The 21368-nt window shown below is 40.7% G+C and overlaps 1 protein-coding gene across 2 annotated transcripts in view; it reads left to right on the top strand.

Annotated features, from left to right (window-relative positions):
• Positions 1–21368, top strand: part of TMEM163 (transmembrane protein 163) — a 92616-nt gene that overhangs the window by 47804 nt on the left and 23444 nt on the right. For both annotated transcript variants that reach the window (XM_050340451.1, XM_050340450.1), the window contains 2 exons: positions 6173–6216; positions 7344–7435. In XM_050340451.1, the coding sequence (XP_050196408.1) occupies positions 6173–6216; positions 7344–7435 (136 nt within the window). The remainder of the gene's footprint in view (positions 1–6172; positions 6217–7343; positions 7436–21368) is intronic.

Genomic DNA, 21368 nt, shown 5'->3' with positions numbered 1-21368 from the left:
GCAGGAACTTCCTTGGCAAATGTGCAGTTACAGGCATTTGCAATATTCTAGGCCATTTCAGTTTGCTCTATTTGGAGCTGGGGCATCAATAATACATAGTTTCATTAAAAGACAATGTGCTTTAATGTCATTGCAGTGAGTTATTTTGGATGATTCGAGTGACCCCATTTGAAATACAACACATTAAACTCTGCACCTGTATGTTCAGTTGCAGAGGGTTTGCACCATGTACCTGGAAGGAAAACTGGAAGTTTCTTATAGCCCTTCAAGTTTTATTATTTCTGTTCTTAAATGCCAAAGTATGCATTCCATATCCTGACAAAGCTCAGCTGGAGCTCTAACATATTGGCCTCCTTTTAGTTCCTGCCCCCTGGAAAGCCAAAACTAAACAAAAGCGTCAAGTCCTCCTTTTTTTTCTCTGATTTATTTGTGTTCTTGTTTTGAGATAATCCTGTTTGAAAACAGAAGGTTGGCACCTGAGAGAGGAAGCACAGCAGAGTGTGAAGCAGTGGGATGCCAGACAGGAGGGATCCTGCTCTCTCCCAGCCCTGCACAGCACTTGCACATGCTGGAATGTTGGCCCTGCAGGGGATTTGGAGCAGCCCTGGGAATTGCTGTTGACTCTGCCTTATGGGACTTGCCTGATTTGTGGCTTTGCAAACAGCTTTGCCCAAATAAGCGGTTTCTGGTGTTCATCTCTACCTGTGCTGGAAAGGGGGACACACAAAATTGATGGTTTTGGCATTGTTGGCTGGCCATTTATTAATGTTCTACCCACTGAAGGGTCACAGTGAAAGCTTGCTGTGCATAGAAGATGTTTCAGCAGTTGTTAAAAGAGATCCCAGGCATTCTTTTTTTTCTGAAATCAGGAGCAGATTTACCATCAGTGTCTGTGTGTCTCTACCATTCAGTGGTTTTAGGCTCAGGTTTTTTTATATTACAGGTGTTCTCTTGGGGAGTGTTTACTGGGTATTGTAGAGAAAGCTGGTTCAGTGTGTTCTCCACGTGGGTAAAGTTTTCATAATTTGAAAAATTACACCTTGTTTTTTGAAGTTTTTTTCTAGGGTTTTTTGTTGTTGTTGTTTAGTTTTTTTTATTTATTTCACAGTTCAGGATTGTGCAGCCCTGCCAGTTTGCCCAGTGTGGCCCATTTGTGGGACATGCCAGTGGAGGCCTGGCTGCTCTTTTGGTGGTAAATGGGAAGATGAAAGCGAATCAAACAGAAGTGAACCTGGAGATAATTAAGCTTTAGCACTGGAGTGCTTTGCTGTTCTTTGAGATTGCTACTATTGCTGAGCACCACGGTGTATGAATATTCAGTTGCAGAAAACCACATCCACTCTGCCTGCATGGAAGCCCATGTTGTGAATATTTAACCCCAAAGTGGAAGCCTTCTGATGTTTTTCAGTGAGGCAAAGATGCAGCCACAAGACAAATATAAACGAAAACATATAAATGAAGGGGATTAAGGGAGAATGGACATTTCTTTGCAAGAACCACCAAAAAAGTTGGTTTTAAAAAAATACTGAAATTGAAACATTGAAAAATGAATGACTTAATATAGAAAATGCCGAAGTCAGAGATTGCAATAACCACTAAAAAAACCCCAATTTTTTTTCCTAACATGTCAGCAAATGGGAAAGAACTGTGTGGATTAAACTCAAAGGAAAACCTTTGCAAAATGTTCTGAAACTCTACTGCTTCTGTAGTAAGAAATGAGGAAAAGCTTCAACTGCTGTACAGTGTTGTAGTTCACTGAAGCAAATGAAGTTATGGAAGTTTGCAGCTGTTAAAGGTTTGACCATTGCAATAGACGAAAACAAACCACCAAAACAATTAAGTGTATGATAGACAAGGAAAGGAAGACATTCTTGGAAAGCTTTAAAACTTCCTATACCAAAATTTGTTACCTCACTGAATCTGCAAAGAATTTTAGGATACCTTGAGGATTTTTTTTTTGTTATGGAGGAAGCAAAATATATTGTTATTAAACTGTAGAGTCACTTATGTCAAGGATCTCAGACTTCAAAAAAAAACCAAAGGAAAAAGTAAAGCTCTTTAATAGTTTTGGTGGGACTGTTCTTTCTATTTGAAGGAAGGGAGTAATAAATCCTAGGTTCCTTAGCTTTGCCACTTTTGTACACATATATAAGCCAGAAGTTCCAGCCCTGCTTGTAGTCCAGGAGACAGCAGAGAGACTGGAAGGTACAGGTCCTGCTCTGAAGTGTCCAGAATTTGTGCAGAAAACAAAATTCAGAAATTGAAAAAACACAAGGCTCGAGAAGAGTGGGTTCTTGGCCCAGCAGTCGAGGCCCAGGCAGAAGCTGGGCTGAGGACAAGATGCCTGGCTCTTTAGAGTCTTGGGCACTGAGTTCCCACAGCTGGGTCTTCCCTGAGGATTGAATACTCCTGGTACTCCCCTGCAGTTCACTCTGCACGGCGTTGCTATGACTCCTTCCAAGCAGCTGGAAAAACAAACCTTCTTAGGGGCTTCTTTACAAATTGGTCATAAATTCTAAGGAGATGAAGACCCAGGTTTGATATACGTTAAATTTAGGTTTCCACTTGGTAGATACACACGTAGTGGTGTGATGGTACTGCACAGAGATAAGGGTCTTTACCATGGTGATGCAGATTATAAACTGGGAAAATGAGCTGAAGGTTTTCTATGGGTAGGGTTGGTACAGTTTTGCCAAGTGAATTTGGGATCGAAATATGGATCTAGGAACATGGCACTGATGGATAGCTCTGGATCACCCCATGTGGATTGGGTGTCTGGCAGCCCTGTGTGTGAGATGTTGGGTGTGGGGCAGCCATTTGTAGCTGCTGTGCTGATTGCAGAAATCCTCCAGTTTTACTCTGCTAGAATTTTGAAGAAGGGAGAAGGTACCTGGGAAAAGGCACCTGTGCCTGTTGATCCTGCTCAGTAGCATTTTGTACAAGTATTGACAGTATCAGACACGTCTGTTCTTTGCCTTCAGTTGTTGTGAGGGGTTTTTAGAAAATACTACTTGTTTGGTTTTCTCTGCTTGGAATGGATTTATTTTGAAACATTTATTGTAATGTTTGTTTTTGATGTGTTACCAACAGGAGGCAATGAAAACAGACTGTATTTCAGTTTCACTTCTGATTCAGCCCAACTTCTTGTTCCTGTTGCTCACGGCTCTGTGCAACCTTCAAGATATGCACGGTTATATAGAGAGAGATAAACCCAACATTTTCAGCGGTGTTCAAACTGCCTGTCTGATTTCTGCTGAGTGCAGGTCATGTGCTTTTGGAGCCATGGTATTTTATGTGCAGACATCCAAGACTGTCTTTCAAAAAGACTAATTTCAAAGCAGACATGATGGAGTGATTGTCCCATCTAGAGGAGATTCCTAAAAAGAATTTTCCTTTCTCTAAGTATGTAAGAGGAGATTTTTGTGACCGGTGGAAGAGCTGTTTGTATGTACCATCTCTCATCTGTAGTCAGACTCATCCCAGAGATGAGAGAACTGGAGGCAGAGTTAATTTTCTGAGGGGACCAGAGTCACTGCAAGGTCCTGTCCTTCCAGAAACACTTTTTAGAAGGATTAAACCTGACAAAGGATGGTGGAAGACCAGATGGCTGAAGAGTGAAATTGGAACTATTTTGTTGGGTTAGGACCTTAGTTACATGATTTTTCTGAGGCCCATGAAGTGGATAAACCGTTATTCTGTTGAGGGTAGGATGTGTGGGAAATGGGGTATTTTTCTTTATTTGGAATCACTTTGGAAGGGGTGAAGGAATTACATCAAAGTCTGACCTATTGGTTGGCAGACTTCACAAATTGCTATTGCTGTGCAGGTGGAGGCAGTGGTAGATTTGTGGCTTACTGTGCTGGCTCTATTTTTAGTTTCTGACTGCTCACAAGTTCTGTTTACAAATGTCAGGAAAATGCATTAGGATTATCTGCTTTATTGTAGAGGTAATAAAATGTTGTCCAATTTAGCCAATAAACCAGCTAAAAGCAGGGTCCTGCTGTCATGGCAGTGGAGCTGCTGAATGTACTCAGTGTCCTCACAGGATTTTAAAGCTACCTGCTCTGTTCTTTCCTCATGACTTGTTTCCCACCATTGTACTGATAAAATAGGGAGATGAGGAATCTCTGGGGTTTTTCTTACAGCACATGCTTGTCTGGGAAATGCTGAAAATGCTTATTGAGAAGAAGGAAGGGCAGAGAGGAGCAAAAGCTGCAGTGCCACAAATTGCTCCTGGGGGTCAGCAGGGATACTTGGAGTCATTAGGGTCCAGGATTATTCCTTTGCCCAGGGGTCTCAAATCCTTGGCTGCCAAGAAGCACTTCCCTAGAAGTGCTTTCAGCTTCAGAGCCTGCAGTGGGAGCCAGTCATTCTTAGTGGCTGTGGTCAGTGTGTGGCAGCCTGTCTTGGCTGACACCCTGTAAGCCAATATTGCAGCTGCTTTCACTGCCACAGAGCCTGGATCCATGGAAAGACATCCCATCTAAGCTGGGGTGACTTACTGGTGACCTTTGTGACTGTACTTGTCAGCTACAGGTATTAATGTGCTGAAGTCGGGGCTGAAAGTGCTTTAAAGTTGTTATTTGACTCTGAAAGTGTGGCTGTCTGTGTACAGTTCATCACCCAGAGAAATTACAAATTCATTTTTAAAGGAACCATGAAGTTTGCTTGTTCCAACTCAGGACCTGAGTTGGGAAAGAAACTGGCAATTTAGTGAAAACTGAGGAGTTATTCTACTACAGGGGCAGGCTAGAAATAGAAGTAGGAGTAAAAGTGTTGCTTTGCACTGCATCATACACAAGTAGTAATGACAGGAACATTGCAAGTTTGTATGTACCTGTGAATGCCCTTTTTTTTAAAAATGTGAGTTCTGCAGTTTTTGAAACCATGCCTCTAAGGGGGCAGACAAGGAACGTTTGGTAGGTAATACATTATTATGCAGTGAAGTGTTGAAATTTGCAGATGGATCACTGCAAACTCTTGCCTGGCACGTCTGACCAAGAAATAAAGCCTCTCGTTTTACCTCGGAGATGGAGTGTGGGAAATTATGATTTAAAAATGAGAGGGAGACATAAATCTACACTAACTGTTTCAGTACTCTTCAACTTTGAGAAAACTGGAATCTGAGAAAGAAGAACCTGATGACTTTTCTTTTTGGTTTGGCCAACTGTGATGATAAAGTCCAATTATTTGTGACATGTGGCGTGGTCTTAGATCCATAATAAAAGGGTTCTTTTCCCCAAGATTTTAATTTCTGTTCAGAACTGCAGCTTGCTGTCACTGAAAAGAACAGTCAAACCACAGCATCTCTGTTCTGCCAAGCTGTTCTAATGAATACCAGAATACTGAACATTAGATATTGTGTTTGTCAGCCTAAGATTGACAAAGTCACTGATGAGTCGTTTTGAGTCTGTTTTGTGTTAAAGTTATTAAGTTAGCTGATATTTCTTCATAAAAAAGAAGTAAAATCAATCCTTTAAGGCTTTATTTCACTCTCTGAATATTGGAACTAGAGTGCTGTGAGTTTTCTTTGGGGAGCACAGGTTCAGGTAGTCCTACAAAACACAGCACGAAGCTGGAGCTGCTCGGTGTTTGAGAGCTTGGCACAGCCAGGCTGTCAGCCTGGCAGAGTTGGGGTTTGATGAAGCCTCTTCCCTTGCTACCTGTTCCTCTGGGCTCCAGAGGTGTTTCTCTTGCACAGCACCTCCTAGAATTGGAAAGTGTGAGATGACAGAATTAGGATGCATGGGGTAAAATCATAAAAATGGTATTTTTTTTCCCAGATGTTAGACCGTTTGCAGAGTCTGGTTTATTTTTTAGAGGTGTTATTCAGTCAAAATCAGACCTGGTCAAAGCTTTTCCAACTAATGCTTTCTTTCATTGGAAATCACGGATATGATGGGATTTGAAGCATTTCCTGGGGCTGTGTGAATTGCCCTTAGGCTCTTTGTCAAAAAGATGGCACTCCAGAAGCCTCGATGGGCCTGCATAATTTTCTGTCATCCAGTTCAGGGGACCTGAAACTCCTGGCTGGAACAAGGAGCACCTTGAGACATGTACAGTTTTCTGAGAGCTTGAAACTGTAGTTCCAAAATGTTTTTACTCCAGTCTGCATCTAAAACTTTCAAGTGATTCTAAATAATGTTTGTTTTGTTTTTCTTTTTTCCTTCAGCTGTCTCCGTAATGAGATACAGTGCATCCTCCTTTGGATTTGCTGTAAGTTGAGATACATTGAAATGTTCTCTACCTCTTTTTTCTTTTCATGGGCTTTCTCTAAACATGAAATACTGTATTTGTTTCTCATGGTAAGTTCATGGCAAGGTGTGCAAAGCCAAGGATGGATTAGGAAAAGTATTGTTGAATATTGGGAAGGTTGGCAAAGATGTTGGCATTATACTATTCCAGTTTCTACCAATTAAGTCTTACATTTGAGTTAATATCCATGCTTGTATCTCATCGTTGATAGGTATTGTCCACCAGATATTGTTCTCTTCTACAAAATCTCTCTCCTTTTTGTTGAACTTGAGCCAAATCCCAAAGTTCCCTTATGAATTTTGTGTGACCCTGTTCGTGTTCCAGTCTGTGGTAAGACTGCTCTTGACTTTGGAATGACAGCTTTCCTCTCTAGTCCTTGCCACGACCTTCCTGATTAGCAGCAGAGCAAAAAATTCCTAACTACAAGCAATGACTCATGTCAAATCATTTGTCTTTTGCTTTCAAATTTGAAGGTTAGATTGACTCTACAAATTTTGATGTAAGGATGAAAGTTCTTACAGTGGGACAAGCCTAATTTTTGGTGTCTTCATTAGCTGGAAATACAAATATGGCAATTTTCCTGATGATACAGGATAATATATTCATATAATGTGAAATCTGGATACAATGGGATTTTGAAAAAAGTTAATTTTCTTGCTTTGAAACAAAACCTTCTACTGAAATAAATTAGTGACTGCAAGAAAAAGGAATGCCTGCCAGGCGTTTCCAAACACTTCTTTCTTTACAATCTTTGCATTAGAAGCATATTCGTATTTTAACTCTTGTCATGCCACAGTTGCAGACTGTGGTGGCTCTTTTTTTTCCCCCTTAACTTCTCTACAGGAGATGGATTAAAAATAAATAAGTTTTTAATCCCTTGATTGACTTGCTGAGCCCCGAAGTGCATCATTATGCAATAATACATGGCGAGAACGTGGAGATCGATTCACCAAATGTAAATCCTGCTTTCATTAAAGTGATTCATTTGAAGCTGCTCTGTGCCTGTGCAGCAGGCTGGTAAATGCACTGCTCTTAGCACAGGGCACATTTAATGGCCAGCAAAGCAGTTGACTGTGTGTCTCTTGCAGTTCGATGCCACGCTGGATGTGCTGTCGTCGGCGATAGTCCTGTGGCGCTACAGCAACGCAGCCGCCGTGCACTCTGCGCACAGGGAGTACATGTGAGTACCTCAGCGTGCCTCTGGCCTTGGGAGAGACCTGCAGAGCTTGTGTTGGCAAGCTGTGATGCTGCAGGTTCCAGAGCTCTGGCTAAAAGCATTTTGTCATGTCAGCAAGTATTCTTTCCTACTGCCAGCTTACTGTTTGGTCCCAGACATGCAGCCTTTCCTTGGGCAAACCTCCCTGGGACTGGGATTTCCAGTTTCTTTTTAACCAAGATAACTTTCAGGTCTTTGTGATTTTTTTTTTTTTCCTTCCTTGTAGCACCTATTTCAAACAAACTGTATTTGCAGTCTGTATTAGATCTGTAAATCTTTTATTTTGCATCTTACTGCATTGTTCTTACTAGAGTATGTTTTTTAAATGTTGCTTGTATTATATTTTTACGTCCTTAACAAGTTCGAAATGTGAATCCCTTCTCTTTGGATGTAAATCACTTCAACACTCAGTGATATTATTAGAAGTTGAGATTACAGAGCATCTGGTAAGATTGAGTCCATGTTAGTGATATGATGGTAGGGTGACACAGGTTGTTGTAACTGCTGTACCAAGAGAGACAGACACCCCCTTGGGTTTTTGGGTTTTTGTTTGTCAGTTTGTTTGTTTGGGGTTTTCTGTAAATAAGAGTGTAGCAGTACTTGCTTGTCTTCTTTATGCTTACTTTGCAAGCACATTTTTGTTTACCAGTTTTAATACTTGCTATATATATCCCATGGGAAAAAAGTCCTTACATTTGCAGTGCAATATTGATCATGCTGGGCATTGTGTTGTGCATCACTGTGCAGCATTTCTGGTGGGGATTCATGTGGTAGCTGAGAAGAGCAGGTTGAGACTGACTCAAGGATTTTCCCATCTAGTACATAAAGAAAATTTTAAGCTCCTACTCAAATTCTGGGTGCAAATAGATGGAGAATTGCAGTACATTTGTCTGCCTTGGGTTTGCTCTGTGCTGCCACTGCTAGCAGCACCCCTTCTGGCTTGTTTGAAAACAGTTCAACTATCCCCTGGAGCAGATTACAATTTTACAATAGAGGGGGATAAGGTAGGTTTTGTGCTGAGACACCTCTAATGATGTCCCTTCAACAAGAAGGACAACCTGACAAAACTGAACTTGTACTTAACTAGTAGGATAAAAAAAGAAAAAAAAAAAAGGCCAGGCAGAAGGGTCTATAACTCATCTTCATAGTCTTTTCCTAAAAACTAAGCAAAAAATAAGCAGTATTTTTACATGCATTAACTCAAGCTCATGCAACAGCTTGCCAGTGCTGTGAGTTCCTTTCTGGCAGGGCTCCATACGAACAGTTTGGAATAAAAGGCCATAAAGGACTGATGTGGCATTGATTCATAAAAATGAATTCAGAAATATGTGATTAAAATTAGTCTTCCTGCACAGATTTGGAGATCTTAACAGATATTTCCTGAGTATCTTGCGTTTGTGGGTGTCCACAGAGATTCCTGTCAACGTTCAATTAACATATTTTTGAAATCCCCTTCTGTTGAGCTTTTTCAAGTGAACCTTTACAGAGAACAAAAATCCCAATACAAAAGAAGGATCAACACATCCCTATGGCTGAACCAGTAAAGTGAACAAGCAAAGTAGCAAACATATTTCCCTTTTTTTCTAACGTTCAGTTTTAATTTTCTTTCGTATAATCCCTCTGCTTTACATAAGGCTAAATTAAATCAATGAATTACTTTCCATGCCTGTTTGGTTGAAGACAGATAAGATTACATGGTGGGATCAGTACTGAGTGAAAGAATGTTCCCATATGCTGGGAATATGAATCACTGGACAGTCAGTCTGGTTACCCCTCTGTTTCTGGAGCTGACAGGAGAATCACCACAGCACTGACAAGCAAAGGGATGGTGAGATGGTTGTGTTGCTTAAGGCAATTCTTACTGTGTCAGATTTTTGAGGGAGGCACATTTCTAATTTCCTGTTGTGTTTAATCAATCTCTTGCTTGAAAGGCTGTTGAAAGGCTGCATGTAATTACTTTTCCTCTAGCTGGGACAACGTTGCAATGACGCCTGCTGGCTGCTTGCTCACCTTAGGAATAATCTTCGTATCACATGTGGCTCTAACCACACCTGGTTAACACAGTCCTTGTTTTCTCTGTGCCAGTGCCTCAGTGGACCAGTCTGCTGTCACCCTCCTGGTGCAGATTTGTGTAGGTGCTTATGTTGTGCCGTGTGTTATTGCTGTCTCTGTGTGTGGCCACGTTCTGCCTCGGTGCAGGAGCCTGTTTGCCAGAGTAAGGTGTGCCAGGGGGCTTTGGTTTAGTTCTTTATTGATAGGTCTGTCTTTTATTGATTTAAATAGCACCTTTGTCTGTGTATCCCAACAGATCTGAAAATATCCTTAGCTCCTTGGCAAAAGCCAGCAGAAATGCCAATTAATTTGGTTTTGCAAATTTATAAAACCTCCTGTTTCATAAACTTGACACCAAAAGATTGATCCAAAACCTGTTGGAATCAGTGGCAAGCCTCTCATGGCGAGGCAGAGCTACGTTCAGTCCTTGCTGTTGGACGTCACTGAGAGAGAACATAAAGGCAGACTGAGAAACAAACCCCCGGAAATAGAGCCGGAGAATCCAGCCTGACTCACTCTGTGCTGTGAATTAAATACTTCGAATCAAATGCTACCATGTAAAAGAACTGCGTAGTTTTACTTAAGATGGAGCCATATGGCAGATGGAGATGCAGCATTTCATGGGCTGGCACTCCTGACAGTACTAAAGTGCTTGCTGTGCCAAGTTCTGCTAAAATGAACCAATGCATTCCCATTCGACTTGAGGGGAATTGGAGTGCTGAAACTACCATGGAAATTTGTCCTGCTGAGTTTAACTCCATTTAATGGGCTTCATTTTTGTTAGATGGTTTGATTTCTCTCGTTTTCTGGGGCGAGATGAGAAGGTTCTTTTGCCGTGTACATCCTCTCAGTGTCATCCCTTCCCTCCAGGGTGTCAACCACACCACACAGCTTGGTGTCACCAGCAAACTGCCTGAGAGGGCCCTCAATCCCACTGTCCATGTCACCAGCAAAGGTGTTAAACAGCACCAGTCCCAGTATCAGCTCCTGGAGAACATCACTAGTCACTGGCCTCCACTTGGACATTGAGCTGTTGACCACAACTCTTTGAGTGCAACCACCCAACCAGTTCCTTATCCACTGAGTAGTTCATCCATCAAATCCACTTCTCTCCTGTTCAGAGACAAGAATGCCATGCAGGACAGTGGTCCACTTTGCACAAGTCCAGGTAGATTATAACAGTTTTTCTTCCCTCACCTTCCACAGCTGTAACCCTGTCATAGAAAGGCACAATTTGCCATTAGTGAAACCATGTTGACTGTCACCAATCACCTCTTTATTTTCCATGAGCCTTAGCATAGTTTTCAGGAGGAAACATTTGGGTTTTTGAGGTGTGCTTTGGGGTTGTGCTGTCAGGCTGGTTGAACTTCCCCATGAGGATCAGGGCTTGGGAATGTGAGGCCGTTCCTAATCTGTCTGTGAAGGGCTTCATCTTCTTGGTCTTCCTGGTTGAGTGGCCTGTAGCAGACCCCCACTATAATGTCACCTGTCCCTTCTCTCCCTGTAATCTGACCCCTAAATTCTGGGCCAGCTCCTCATCCATCCCCACCCAGTGGAGCCTGTGCAATCCAGCTGGTCATTGACACAGAGTATGACATCTGCCCCCACACCCCCTCCTGCCCCATCATCTGCCCTGCCTGAGCTTCATATAGAGCCTGTGTCCTTCCATTTCAACAGTCCAGTCATAGGAGCCATCCCAAGGAATTCCTTTGTGCTGCCCTCTGGGTGCTCTCCTGCTTACCTGCAACTCCTCTCCAGGCTCAGGGCATCTCTTGCTGGCCCTGGCCTCAAACTGGTGGGATGGATTGAGGTTTCTCTCCCCTAGAGGCTGTAGTTTAAAGCCCTTTTGAACCCCTCTTCACTTGGCAAGCCTGTGACTGGAGATGCTCTTCCCTTCTCTGCCAGATGGATCCCATCAGTGCCCAGAACACCAAGTTTCCCAAAGCAAGTCAAAGAAGCTGAACCCCTGGCAGTGGCACCAGTCCTGTAACCATGTGTTGATTCTCCAAATTCAGCTGGCCCTTTCAAACCCCTTCCCTTTGACTGGGAGGATTGAGGGAAAAATGACCTTTGCTCCCTCCTTTACTGCTGCTCCCAGGGCTCTGTAATCCTTCTTGCTGCTGCTCAGGCTGCTCTTGGCTGTATTGTTGGTGCTCACATGAAATAACAGCAGTGGATAAATTATCCACCAAGATCAGGTACTAAACCACCGGGAGATTGGAGGCCATGAGACACTGCTTGATTCTGCCAAAATGGTTCATTAATGCAAGAGTATTAGGAGTGGGAGGAGTATTTGATGTGTTTTAGAAGAGCCATTGAAAGAATTGTAGGTCTTGAGGCAATGCCAGAGTTGGGAAGATTTACAGATGTCTGGGAGGAGAGTCATCATTCACGAGTATTTGATTTGCTCAGTGTGATCTGCTAGGTTACAAGTTGACATGAGGGGAACGTAAAGGTGCTGAACAAGTCATCAACAAAGCAATGATCGAGGAATTAAAGCAAGAAAAGGGTGCTGAAATAACTGGAGAAATAGTTTTTGGTCTCAGCTAAAGATGAAAAGGTCGTCAGTCCAACCCTCTGCTAAAAGCAGAGTTGATTTGTCAGGTTACAGCTCTAAATCCAATCTTCTGGTTTGGGATTTGAACACTGCCATTCAAGATGTGCAAAGAAATTGGAATGGTTTCCCATTCCTGTTCTCCATGACCAGCTTACAGATATTGTGAATATTCTACCTTGAGTAAATCTTTAGCGACAAAATAGCTCATTGGGTTGCTGAAGCAAATCTAAATTCTGCTGAAGGAAGGAATTTATTGAAATTGGTGCAGTAACAATGGGTTTTCATGGGCTTAAATAAACCCTGTAAATAACAATAGAAGTAATTTCCTAATAGAAGATTGGAAAAATGTCACATGAGATGTTGAACTAGTCACCAGCTGTACAGCCTAAGGGCAACTCTTTGCTTCTGCTAAATTAGGGAATGAAGGACTTGGATTGGAGTGCTGGAACTGTGTGTGAGAAGAAAGTGAGAAACACCATCAAAAAAGGAGGATGGAGAAAACAGAATAACAAAATACATACACAGCCAGTGAAAAAGCTTAAAAGGACAGAGCTTTTGAAGGACAATTGGTTGGAAAAATCTTTTCTGTGCAGAGCAACTCAGCACTGAGTATCTGCCTATGCCTGTGGGATCCTCTGCTCCTCAGAGTTTTTGGCTACTGGGTTTTCTATTGCAAAAACTAACTCAGTGCAGCATATTTAACATAGTGATTCTTGACAGTTGCAGCTGGTGTTTGTTATATATTATTTTGTTGATGGTACCAAGTAAAATTCTGTGATTCCCAGGAACCAGTCTGGCAATATCTTTCTTAACCCAGTGCCAGAGTAAATAGGAAACCTTACTCATAATGAACATTCTGGATCATGCCAAGAGCAGAAAACACACATTTCTTTCACTGTTTTGGTGTGGTTTGTTGGTTTTTTTTTGGTTGGTTGGTTGGTTGGTTTTTTGTTTGTTTGTTTGCATATTTCAGACTCTGGCTATTAATTCCTTAATTACTGTAATAAGAAAATTAAATTGTATCATGGACTAATAATTTTAAACAAATTTGTGATGCTCTGTGTTGCCATGACATAATATATAACGAGTACAGATATATCCTTTTTTTCTTATATTGTCCAAAGCACTGACAGTCATATTAAAAAGACAAGAATTAGAATCTACAGTGTGGCAGACACGGGTCTGTCATACCTCCACCTGCTTCTGAGAAAGCTTTTTTGCCAGAAGAAAATAGTCATTTTGCAATTAGACATTATCTAAACAAATTGCTATATGTCTGTAATTTACCTTTCATCTCCACACGTTACACCTCAGCTGTGGCAGCCAGGTTTGATACTGCCAGAATGCTGAACCTGTTGGGCAAGTGAAAACTGCCTGCCCTGGGGATTTAAATTATGGATTCTTAAACTATGGGGAGGATGAACTGGTATTCTCACCTGTTTTGACATTCAGAAGAACACAACTCATAAGAGCTTAATCCAAAAATTTCTAATTTAGTTTGAGCTAAAAGCAACCTCTAAGAAAGATATTTGACTGCTCCTCAGAGACAGAGTAAACAGTAAATATGAATTCCCTTCATATCTGGGATGATGGATGCAACAATTAGGAATCTCCTGCACCTTCACTGCCCTACCCCTACATCTTATTTCTGATTGGTTTTTAAGACTTATTTCTATTTGGTTTATAAACATTGCTGTGATTTTTCTTCTGTCTTTTGAAAGAAGAAAATGGTGATTTACTGGGGTTTTCACTTTTTAGGCAGCTGCAGAAATACACTGTGTGTATTTTATATCTATATAGATTATATCCATGTCTATCTCTAGATCTACATCTATATCTATCTATATCTGTATCATCTATATCTATCTCTATATCTATCTACATATGGGTTATCCATTGTACAGAGAGTTGTGATGAAGGGAGGAAGGAAGAAAATAAATTCTGACCTTTTCCTAGGACTTCATGCATTGGAGTGAAACTTCTGGCTCTGTAACAGTATGACATGGGAATTAGGATATTTAAAAACGTTTTCTGAAGTGTACCAATGTTATCAAGAGACTTTTAATAATACCCATTGACTACATCACCATCAGGGTACTGATCCCTTTCCTTGTTTGCTTGCTGGTCTCCTGGTTATGTGTATTTTGTCAGTTATTGTTTCAGAGAGTATGCCTTACTGATTGTTAGTAGACTTTCCAGGTAAATGGGGCACTGCAGCAAAAAGACATATTAGTGTTTCCAATATTACCATGAGTCAGGGGGTGTTTATCAAGCAGAAGAATACAGCTTTGAACAGATTTCTTTAATAACCTTGCATCTACTTGGGCATGTGACCCTTGGAGAAGCCCATTCAGGTGCTTAGAAACCCTTACCAGTTGCTTAGCTACCTTCTTTCTGGAATTTAGACTTATGTAAACAGCAATAATAAAATTATCTCCATAGCTCTATGTGTGCAACTCTAAACTGAATATACCTGAATGAACTGCCCTTTACTGTGTTCCCTTTGTCTGCACGGGTATCTTATGGATAAATATTCCTATGGCACCTTGTTCTCCTGCTCTTTACTTTCTGGTGCAGTTCATTTTTGGAAGACAGGGGAATTAAGATATGTCCACGGAATCCTTCAGTTGCCAGGGAAAAGTGCTTTATGGCTTCATGAAATGATACCTTACTGCTTTGCTCTACGTTATCTCTATGAACCACAAACCTACTTTCACTCTTTAGTCTTGTCCAGTTGCTTATTGTCTAGTGCAGGGCACTCCAGAAGCTTTCATTCTCTCAGTGGGTTTTGCTTTGAGGGTGATCCTTGGAATCACCCTTTCTTACTTTATCCCTGCCCTGTGCAGATTCTGTAATAAGCTGTCACTGTTGTCACCTCCCCTGCTGCTGAAGGAACTGGGCACTTTGGGGCTGCTGGGAAACGTGGGGAGTCACTGCCTGCTGAGTTTCTTTCTCACTGAGAAAACGGGATGCCAGCTGAGACCGTGAGATGGAGCAAACCTCTCCTTCCAAAGTAATTGTAACCCTTTTTTCCCTCTTGCTCATGTTCAGTGACACCACTTGAGAACATTCAGTCATGGGCAGCCTGCCCTGGAGAAGTTACAGTGGATATATGTGCATTGCAATTAGGCAGGGAATATGGGGATTGTGATGTATCCTATTTTGCACTCAAAGCTTGAAAGAATTAGAAGCCCCCCTTTTATGTGAGGACATCCTACAAGGTTAGCTCTGGCTCTTCTCTCTCCTTTCCACTGATTCAAATCAGAAAGCAGACTGGTCTAGATGGCTACAGGGTATATTCTCTCTTGGTTCACAGAATTAAAAAATAAAAACAACCTCTGTAATTTTCAGCATTTGTAGTGTATTTAAATTTTCCTGTGTGGATTGGCTCTGCTGTGCTGGTTAGCCTGGCTAAATGAGCACTGTCTATTTAGGTGGTGTTGAATGAAAATAATCCTCTCAGTTCAGACCCAACATATCAGTCACACTGAAAAACCTGGGGATAATTTTATCTGTGCCATACACACGAAAGAGGCTTGAAGCACAGATGGCAAAATCCACACCTACCCACAGTTCAGGGCAAACCTCTGTGGCTGGAGGAAGAACTCTTTTGTGATGAGTGAAGGGAACACCTAAGTGGTCTGGAAAAGTGTCAAGCACGTGGAGCTGGCCTACAAACTTCAAAGAGCTCAGAACTTACCTCTGCAACTCAGTCACCATGAGTTCATCCTCACATGACACTTGCATCTCTCTCCCACACAGAGAGGCACAGGAGAGAGTTTTCAAGGTAAGTATTCACCTGTGCTTGAATATGTGCTTTATAGGAAGGGAAATAGAGTTTTCTTCTTAACCACACTGAAAATTTCTAAACCATTCTTTCTTCTGAAATGTTTAGCCAAAATTCTGCGTCCAGGTACAGATACTAGATACAAGTTTGAGAGGTGTTCCATTGGGCTGAGTTATTAAACACTATAATTTCTCCGTAAATTCAGACAAAAGTAAAGTATTCCTAAACTTTGCTCTTATCCAGGCAGAAATGCCTCTGTGCATAAGGTTGTCCCTGCACACACACACAAATCATCGCACATAGAAGTTATATTACATATGAAATAGAAAATGTATATATATTTATACAGTCTAAAATCTGTTTCGAAAACTGTGGCATCTGCAGCCTTGGCAATGATTTTCTTGGAGCTAGATCCAAAAGCTATTTAATTTATGAAAACCTCTCCTTTCACTTCACTTGTAGTTGATGAGGAGTATTTGTGGATGTTGACTGGTATTTACACATAGGTCGATAGATATAAAATCGGGGATATGATGTTTTCTGCACTGGAATTTGGTAATCACCATAAAAATGAATATTACAGAAATTCTCTAAAAGCTTTAATTTCCAGCTTCAGGGGAATGACAGAATCTCTGATCATCTGCTGCAAGGCTGGGAGCAGTGCTCAAGCCAGGAGGGTGGTTGTAAGGCAGGTGTACTCTGAGTGCAGCTGCACAGTCTGTGCAGACCAGGGACCAGAAAATAGGTCATGAGAGTTTTCAAACTCTCCCAAGTTGTAGAAATGTCTGTTAGCGCCTTTTTTTTTTTTGCTTTTTTTTTTTTTTTTTTTTTTCCTGACAGGTATTTAATACCTGGATTATCAAATTATTTATGGAACTGTCGCCCCAGTTCAGCTTCATGATTTTAGAGGATGTAAACACCCTGTTCTGCAGCAACTGATTGAGCTCCTAAGGGATAATAAAAGTTTTAGAAGGCCTATAACATTTCCAGCATGAAATGTATCCCTAGCAGAGCTAATCTGAATTTCAGATATAAACAGCATTTCCCCTCCATGTGTTTGAAGAAGATGTTAGACCCTGTGATGTCACAGTATATCTTTTTAAACAAAATAATTGAGAAATTAACTTTCAATGCTAATTTGTACTATTACTTGAATCCTCTTTATTGTGTAAGCTGGTTTGGACTTCTATTTTTTATGGTGAGAAAAAGAAGTGGCTGTAATGATGCTGATCTGGATTCTGGCAGTTGGGGGTGGATTATGGAACATGTGTGATGAACAGCAAGCCCACTTTGTTCCCTTTAAAGTACATCTTAAATTGACTCTATTCCCTCTTCACCCTGCACCAGGCAGGTGTAAATACTCGGAACAGCTGTGGTTCTGTACAGTTCAGTGTCCAAAACCTCTTCAGTGACTAAAGCTGATAACAGAGAAGCTACACCACCAGCAATACAACTACCTCATTGCACATGAGGAAGTTTAAGATTGGCAGTAGAGAGTGACAAATGAGCAGGAATCTCAGGACTGGGGTTGATACTGAATTTTTTGCCTGTTCTTGAGAAATCTGGGCTGGCTGTGCCTGGAATTTGGTACTTGGCTGCTGTAAACAGACTGTAAGAGCTGCCATAATACAAATATTAAATGAAAATGGGCTTAGCTTTGTTTACACTGGCTGACAGCCTCTCATCTAGAAGAAATGTGGTGCAGGTTATTGCAAGCTCCAAGTTACTGATGAAGGAGCATTCACAGAATGTAATTTGTATTTGGGCATGGGAAGGAAGAATGAATACAGGAGTATCAGTGAGGCAAAGAGATACAAGAGGGTTCCTGTCATGTGGCTGGACACAGAAGACACTTGATAAAAAGGTGTAGAGAGATACAGAAAGTGAAGGATGCTCAAAAATATTTTCCTGACAGCAAAAACTTCTTGAGCAATTGCCTTCCCTGTTACGCCACATGACTTCTGAATGATTCCATACATAATATTCACTCTGTCAGCCACTAATACTAAAATCCATTTTAATCATAGGGAAACAGGAATTAGCACTTTTAAGTTTTTTTATTAAAATAATTACTTTTATAATTTAAATTTTTTTTTCTTACTTAAACTCTAGAGGTTTCCTTGGTGGGTTTGTTCAGAGATTAAACCCCGTATCCATCAGAAAACTGATTTGCTCAGCTTTGCTGAAAAAGCTCACATTACTCCTGGGTTTAGAGCTCACATTGCTCTCAGTGGCCTGCAGCTCATTTTAATGTGACGTTACAGTTCCCTGCAAAGTAATATTTTTAACATTATCTCTTCAGTCCAGTGGTGAAAACAGCCTGTAGGGATTTTAGCATTCCCTTTTCTGTGGGCCATTAGGAGCCATTAGTGCTGAAAGATCTTGACAAAAAACGCAGAGTTAAAGATTCTGTGAATAAAAATTAATAAGATCCCAGGATAAGCCAGGTTGGAAAGGCCCTTGGGAGGTCTCTAGTGCAGGCTCTTGCTCAGAGCAGAGTCAGCTGTGAGATCAGAAGAGGTTACTCAGAACTTTATCCAGTCAGGTCTTGAAAACTTCCAAGGATGGAGACTCCACAACCTCTCTGGGAAACTGTTCCGCTGTTTCCATGGCAGAAACTCCATTTCTCTTAGGAAGATATATCATGATAAGATTCTTAACAATCACGGAAATACAGAATTAAAATAGAGTAAACTGGCTCTAGCAAGGTAACAAGAATATATGTAGAAATTAGAAGAATTATCTTTTCTTTATAGTATTGTGGCTGCCACAGAATTGGATGAGGAACTGAGGCGTGTTTAGATGGCAGCTTTGCAAATGTGAGAGTAGAGTTTCTACCTCAGGAATATTAAGACAAATGCTAGTGGTTTATATAAAGATTTTTTCTCAGTTCTATTTGTCATGTTTACTTCTGTAGCTCAGCTGAAGTTATTAAAATGTTTTCAGTGAATAAGGCAACAAATCTTGATACAAGAAAGAATTTTGCACCCTGAGATCAGTCAGTCACTGGAGCAACCTCCCCAGGGGTGTGGCAGATTGTGGGATGCAATTGGACAGGGGGCCAGGAAATCTCATCCAGGCTCCCTTTCCCTTGAAAGGCTGGACCAGATGATTTTTGGAGGTCCCTTCCAAGCTGGGCTGTTCTGTTATTCTGTAAGCCTCTTCATATTGGTGAAAGTAGTAAAACCCCAAATAACCCACCTAATCCAAAAAGGGCAAGTAATCTGAGGTACTGCAATGAATAAAAAAGGTGGGAGAATAGCCCAGTATTTGACAAGAAGATTAGGCTTTTAATATTGCATTTTAGTTGTACCATATGTTAACAAAAGTGGGAAGTAATTAGACTGCTGCTGACAAACTTGTTTGATTCCACACGGCGTCATCACATTTCAGGGACTATTTCAATGAACTTGAAGTGTGGGGATAAAATAGGTTCCAGGATGTAACAGATAAACTACCAAGAGCTTGAGACCCTTTCCCCTCCCCACTGCCCCAAAACAACTGTCTCCAGGGGCTGCTAAGAGGGAGTTAACACATTTTTGCAGATTGCATTCACTTGCATCACTAATCTCTTCTGACTCCTTAATTGTGCTGCCCCACCTTTGCTGCACGGGAGAGCAGATTGACTTGAGAGGAGTAATTACCCAGAGCTTCACTGCAAACCGGTGTTGGTACTGTGTTGCTGTATTCCATTTGCCACAAAGACAGCAGGAAGATAATTAAGCAGGGAAAACTCTTGCATTGCTATTTTAAAGCAGTTGGTTGATAGGAGAAAAACTCTTGTTACCAGTTGCCCTTATGTAGCTTACCCCAGATACTTTTTGAGGTAGTATATAGCAGGGCTTGTTACTCAGCATGTATTTGTAACTTCACTACTATTTTATATATATATATATATATGTATTTTATAAAATGTTACTAAACAAGTAGCTGAGACTCTAAAGCTGCAGTCTCACTCCAAGCTGACTGCTGCTTATGTGGAAGAGCAGTCCCTTTGCAACTCATGTAAAGGGTGTTTAGTGTTTGGCAAGAGCCATGCTAAAGGTTAAATTCCTTCATTACACTGAAGATTAATCAGCATAGAAATCAGAGTGAGATTGATCTTTATTTCTGTGATTAAAGTATTACAGAATTTTAGTCTTAGCACTACCTGTAGGGAATCATAACAATTAATTGCAAAATATAAGGTAGAATTAAGGCTAAATCCAGGAATTACAAGGCTGTTTTGCTCCATCTGCTAGATGCAAATGAATTGAATAATTTGACATACTCTCCTTAGGAAATTAATTCTGTGATAAAAAGAGGGGAAAAAAATTTAACTTACTAATAGCAGCTTGAAAATTGACAGTTTGTGGAGGTGGAAGTCCCTGAATCTCAGTACTTTTCATAGCTGCCTGCTGAAAAGCCATTAACTTATGCAAAGTGACAGATTTTTGATTGAGGGAAAGACCATCAGGTGCTCACAGTGACTGATTTCCTTTTCTGGTTTCGTTACGAGCTGTGAGAATTTGTCATCAAAATGAAGAATTATGTTTATTAGAGCTCCATACAGGGAATATGTTATGGAAGAGTTGAGGTGGCAGCAGCATGTCATGTAATCCAGTTACATTGATCTTCTTCTGATGGATGTGAGTGCAAATATCCAGGACTGGTGTAATACAAAATGGATATTTATAGGGCTGTACGAATGTAAACGGGTTGTATGTGGGTTGTAATGCTGCTTTCAGAAGAATGTCTTTGGGAAATTTCCAGGAGGTAGCACACCCAGAGCCCAGCTTTAGATTTTAGGATTTATACACCTCTGAACTCCACTAGGAGTGAACTGGCAGTAACCAAAGCTCAAAAGCTGTGTAAAGTTTTTGACAGTTTTGAGAGTGTAAATAATTTCATTCTCAGTGCCTGAGGCTGCAGTACAACCAATTTAACAGTGGGTTTCATCTGTGACAAAGTAATACTGAAAAGCTGACAAAATGGATGGGTTAATTTTTAATACAATGAATTGTACTTCATATTATCTCATGGATTTTCAGAAAGAAATACCACATCAGAAACACATCAAGAAGTATCTCTGGCAGATCATGATCTGCTACCAACACCTACAGCAAACTAAAGAAGATGTGGTGGTTTCACTGTTAAATTTGTAATATTAAATTATCTTTACTGACAATTTAATGATGTAATTTTATGTACTCTTGCCTTCCAAGTGCCATTGCACTAATTAAAAAAAAATAAATTAGAAGTTTGAGTTTTAGTTTACTTAAAAGTTGATTGTTGCCTGGATATCAGAGAGATGCCTTCACCTTTTTGTTTCTAAAGTAGTCTATTATTCTTTAAACTATACTGCATTCTGAAAGATTCCAGAAAGCTCGTTTTTTCTGAAAATCAAATAATGCTTTTCCATGATGTTTTAAAATGTTTTGACTAAGTTATCTCTGTTCCTCTTTCTTTTTTAGAAGCAATATGTTACATACAACTGAGGGAAATTTCAGATTCATGCTTTC

This window comes from Myiozetetes cayanensis, unplaced genomic scaffold, assembly GCF_022539395.1.
Source record: "Myiozetetes cayanensis isolate MyiCay16 unplaced genomic scaffold, myiCay2020 scf9, whole genome shotgun sequence".
Taxonomy (NCBI): domain Eukaryota; kingdom Metazoa; phylum Chordata; class Aves; order Passeriformes; family Tyrannidae; genus Myiozetetes; species Myiozetetes cayanensis.
This window is presented reverse-complemented; position numbering and strand designations above follow the sequence as displayed.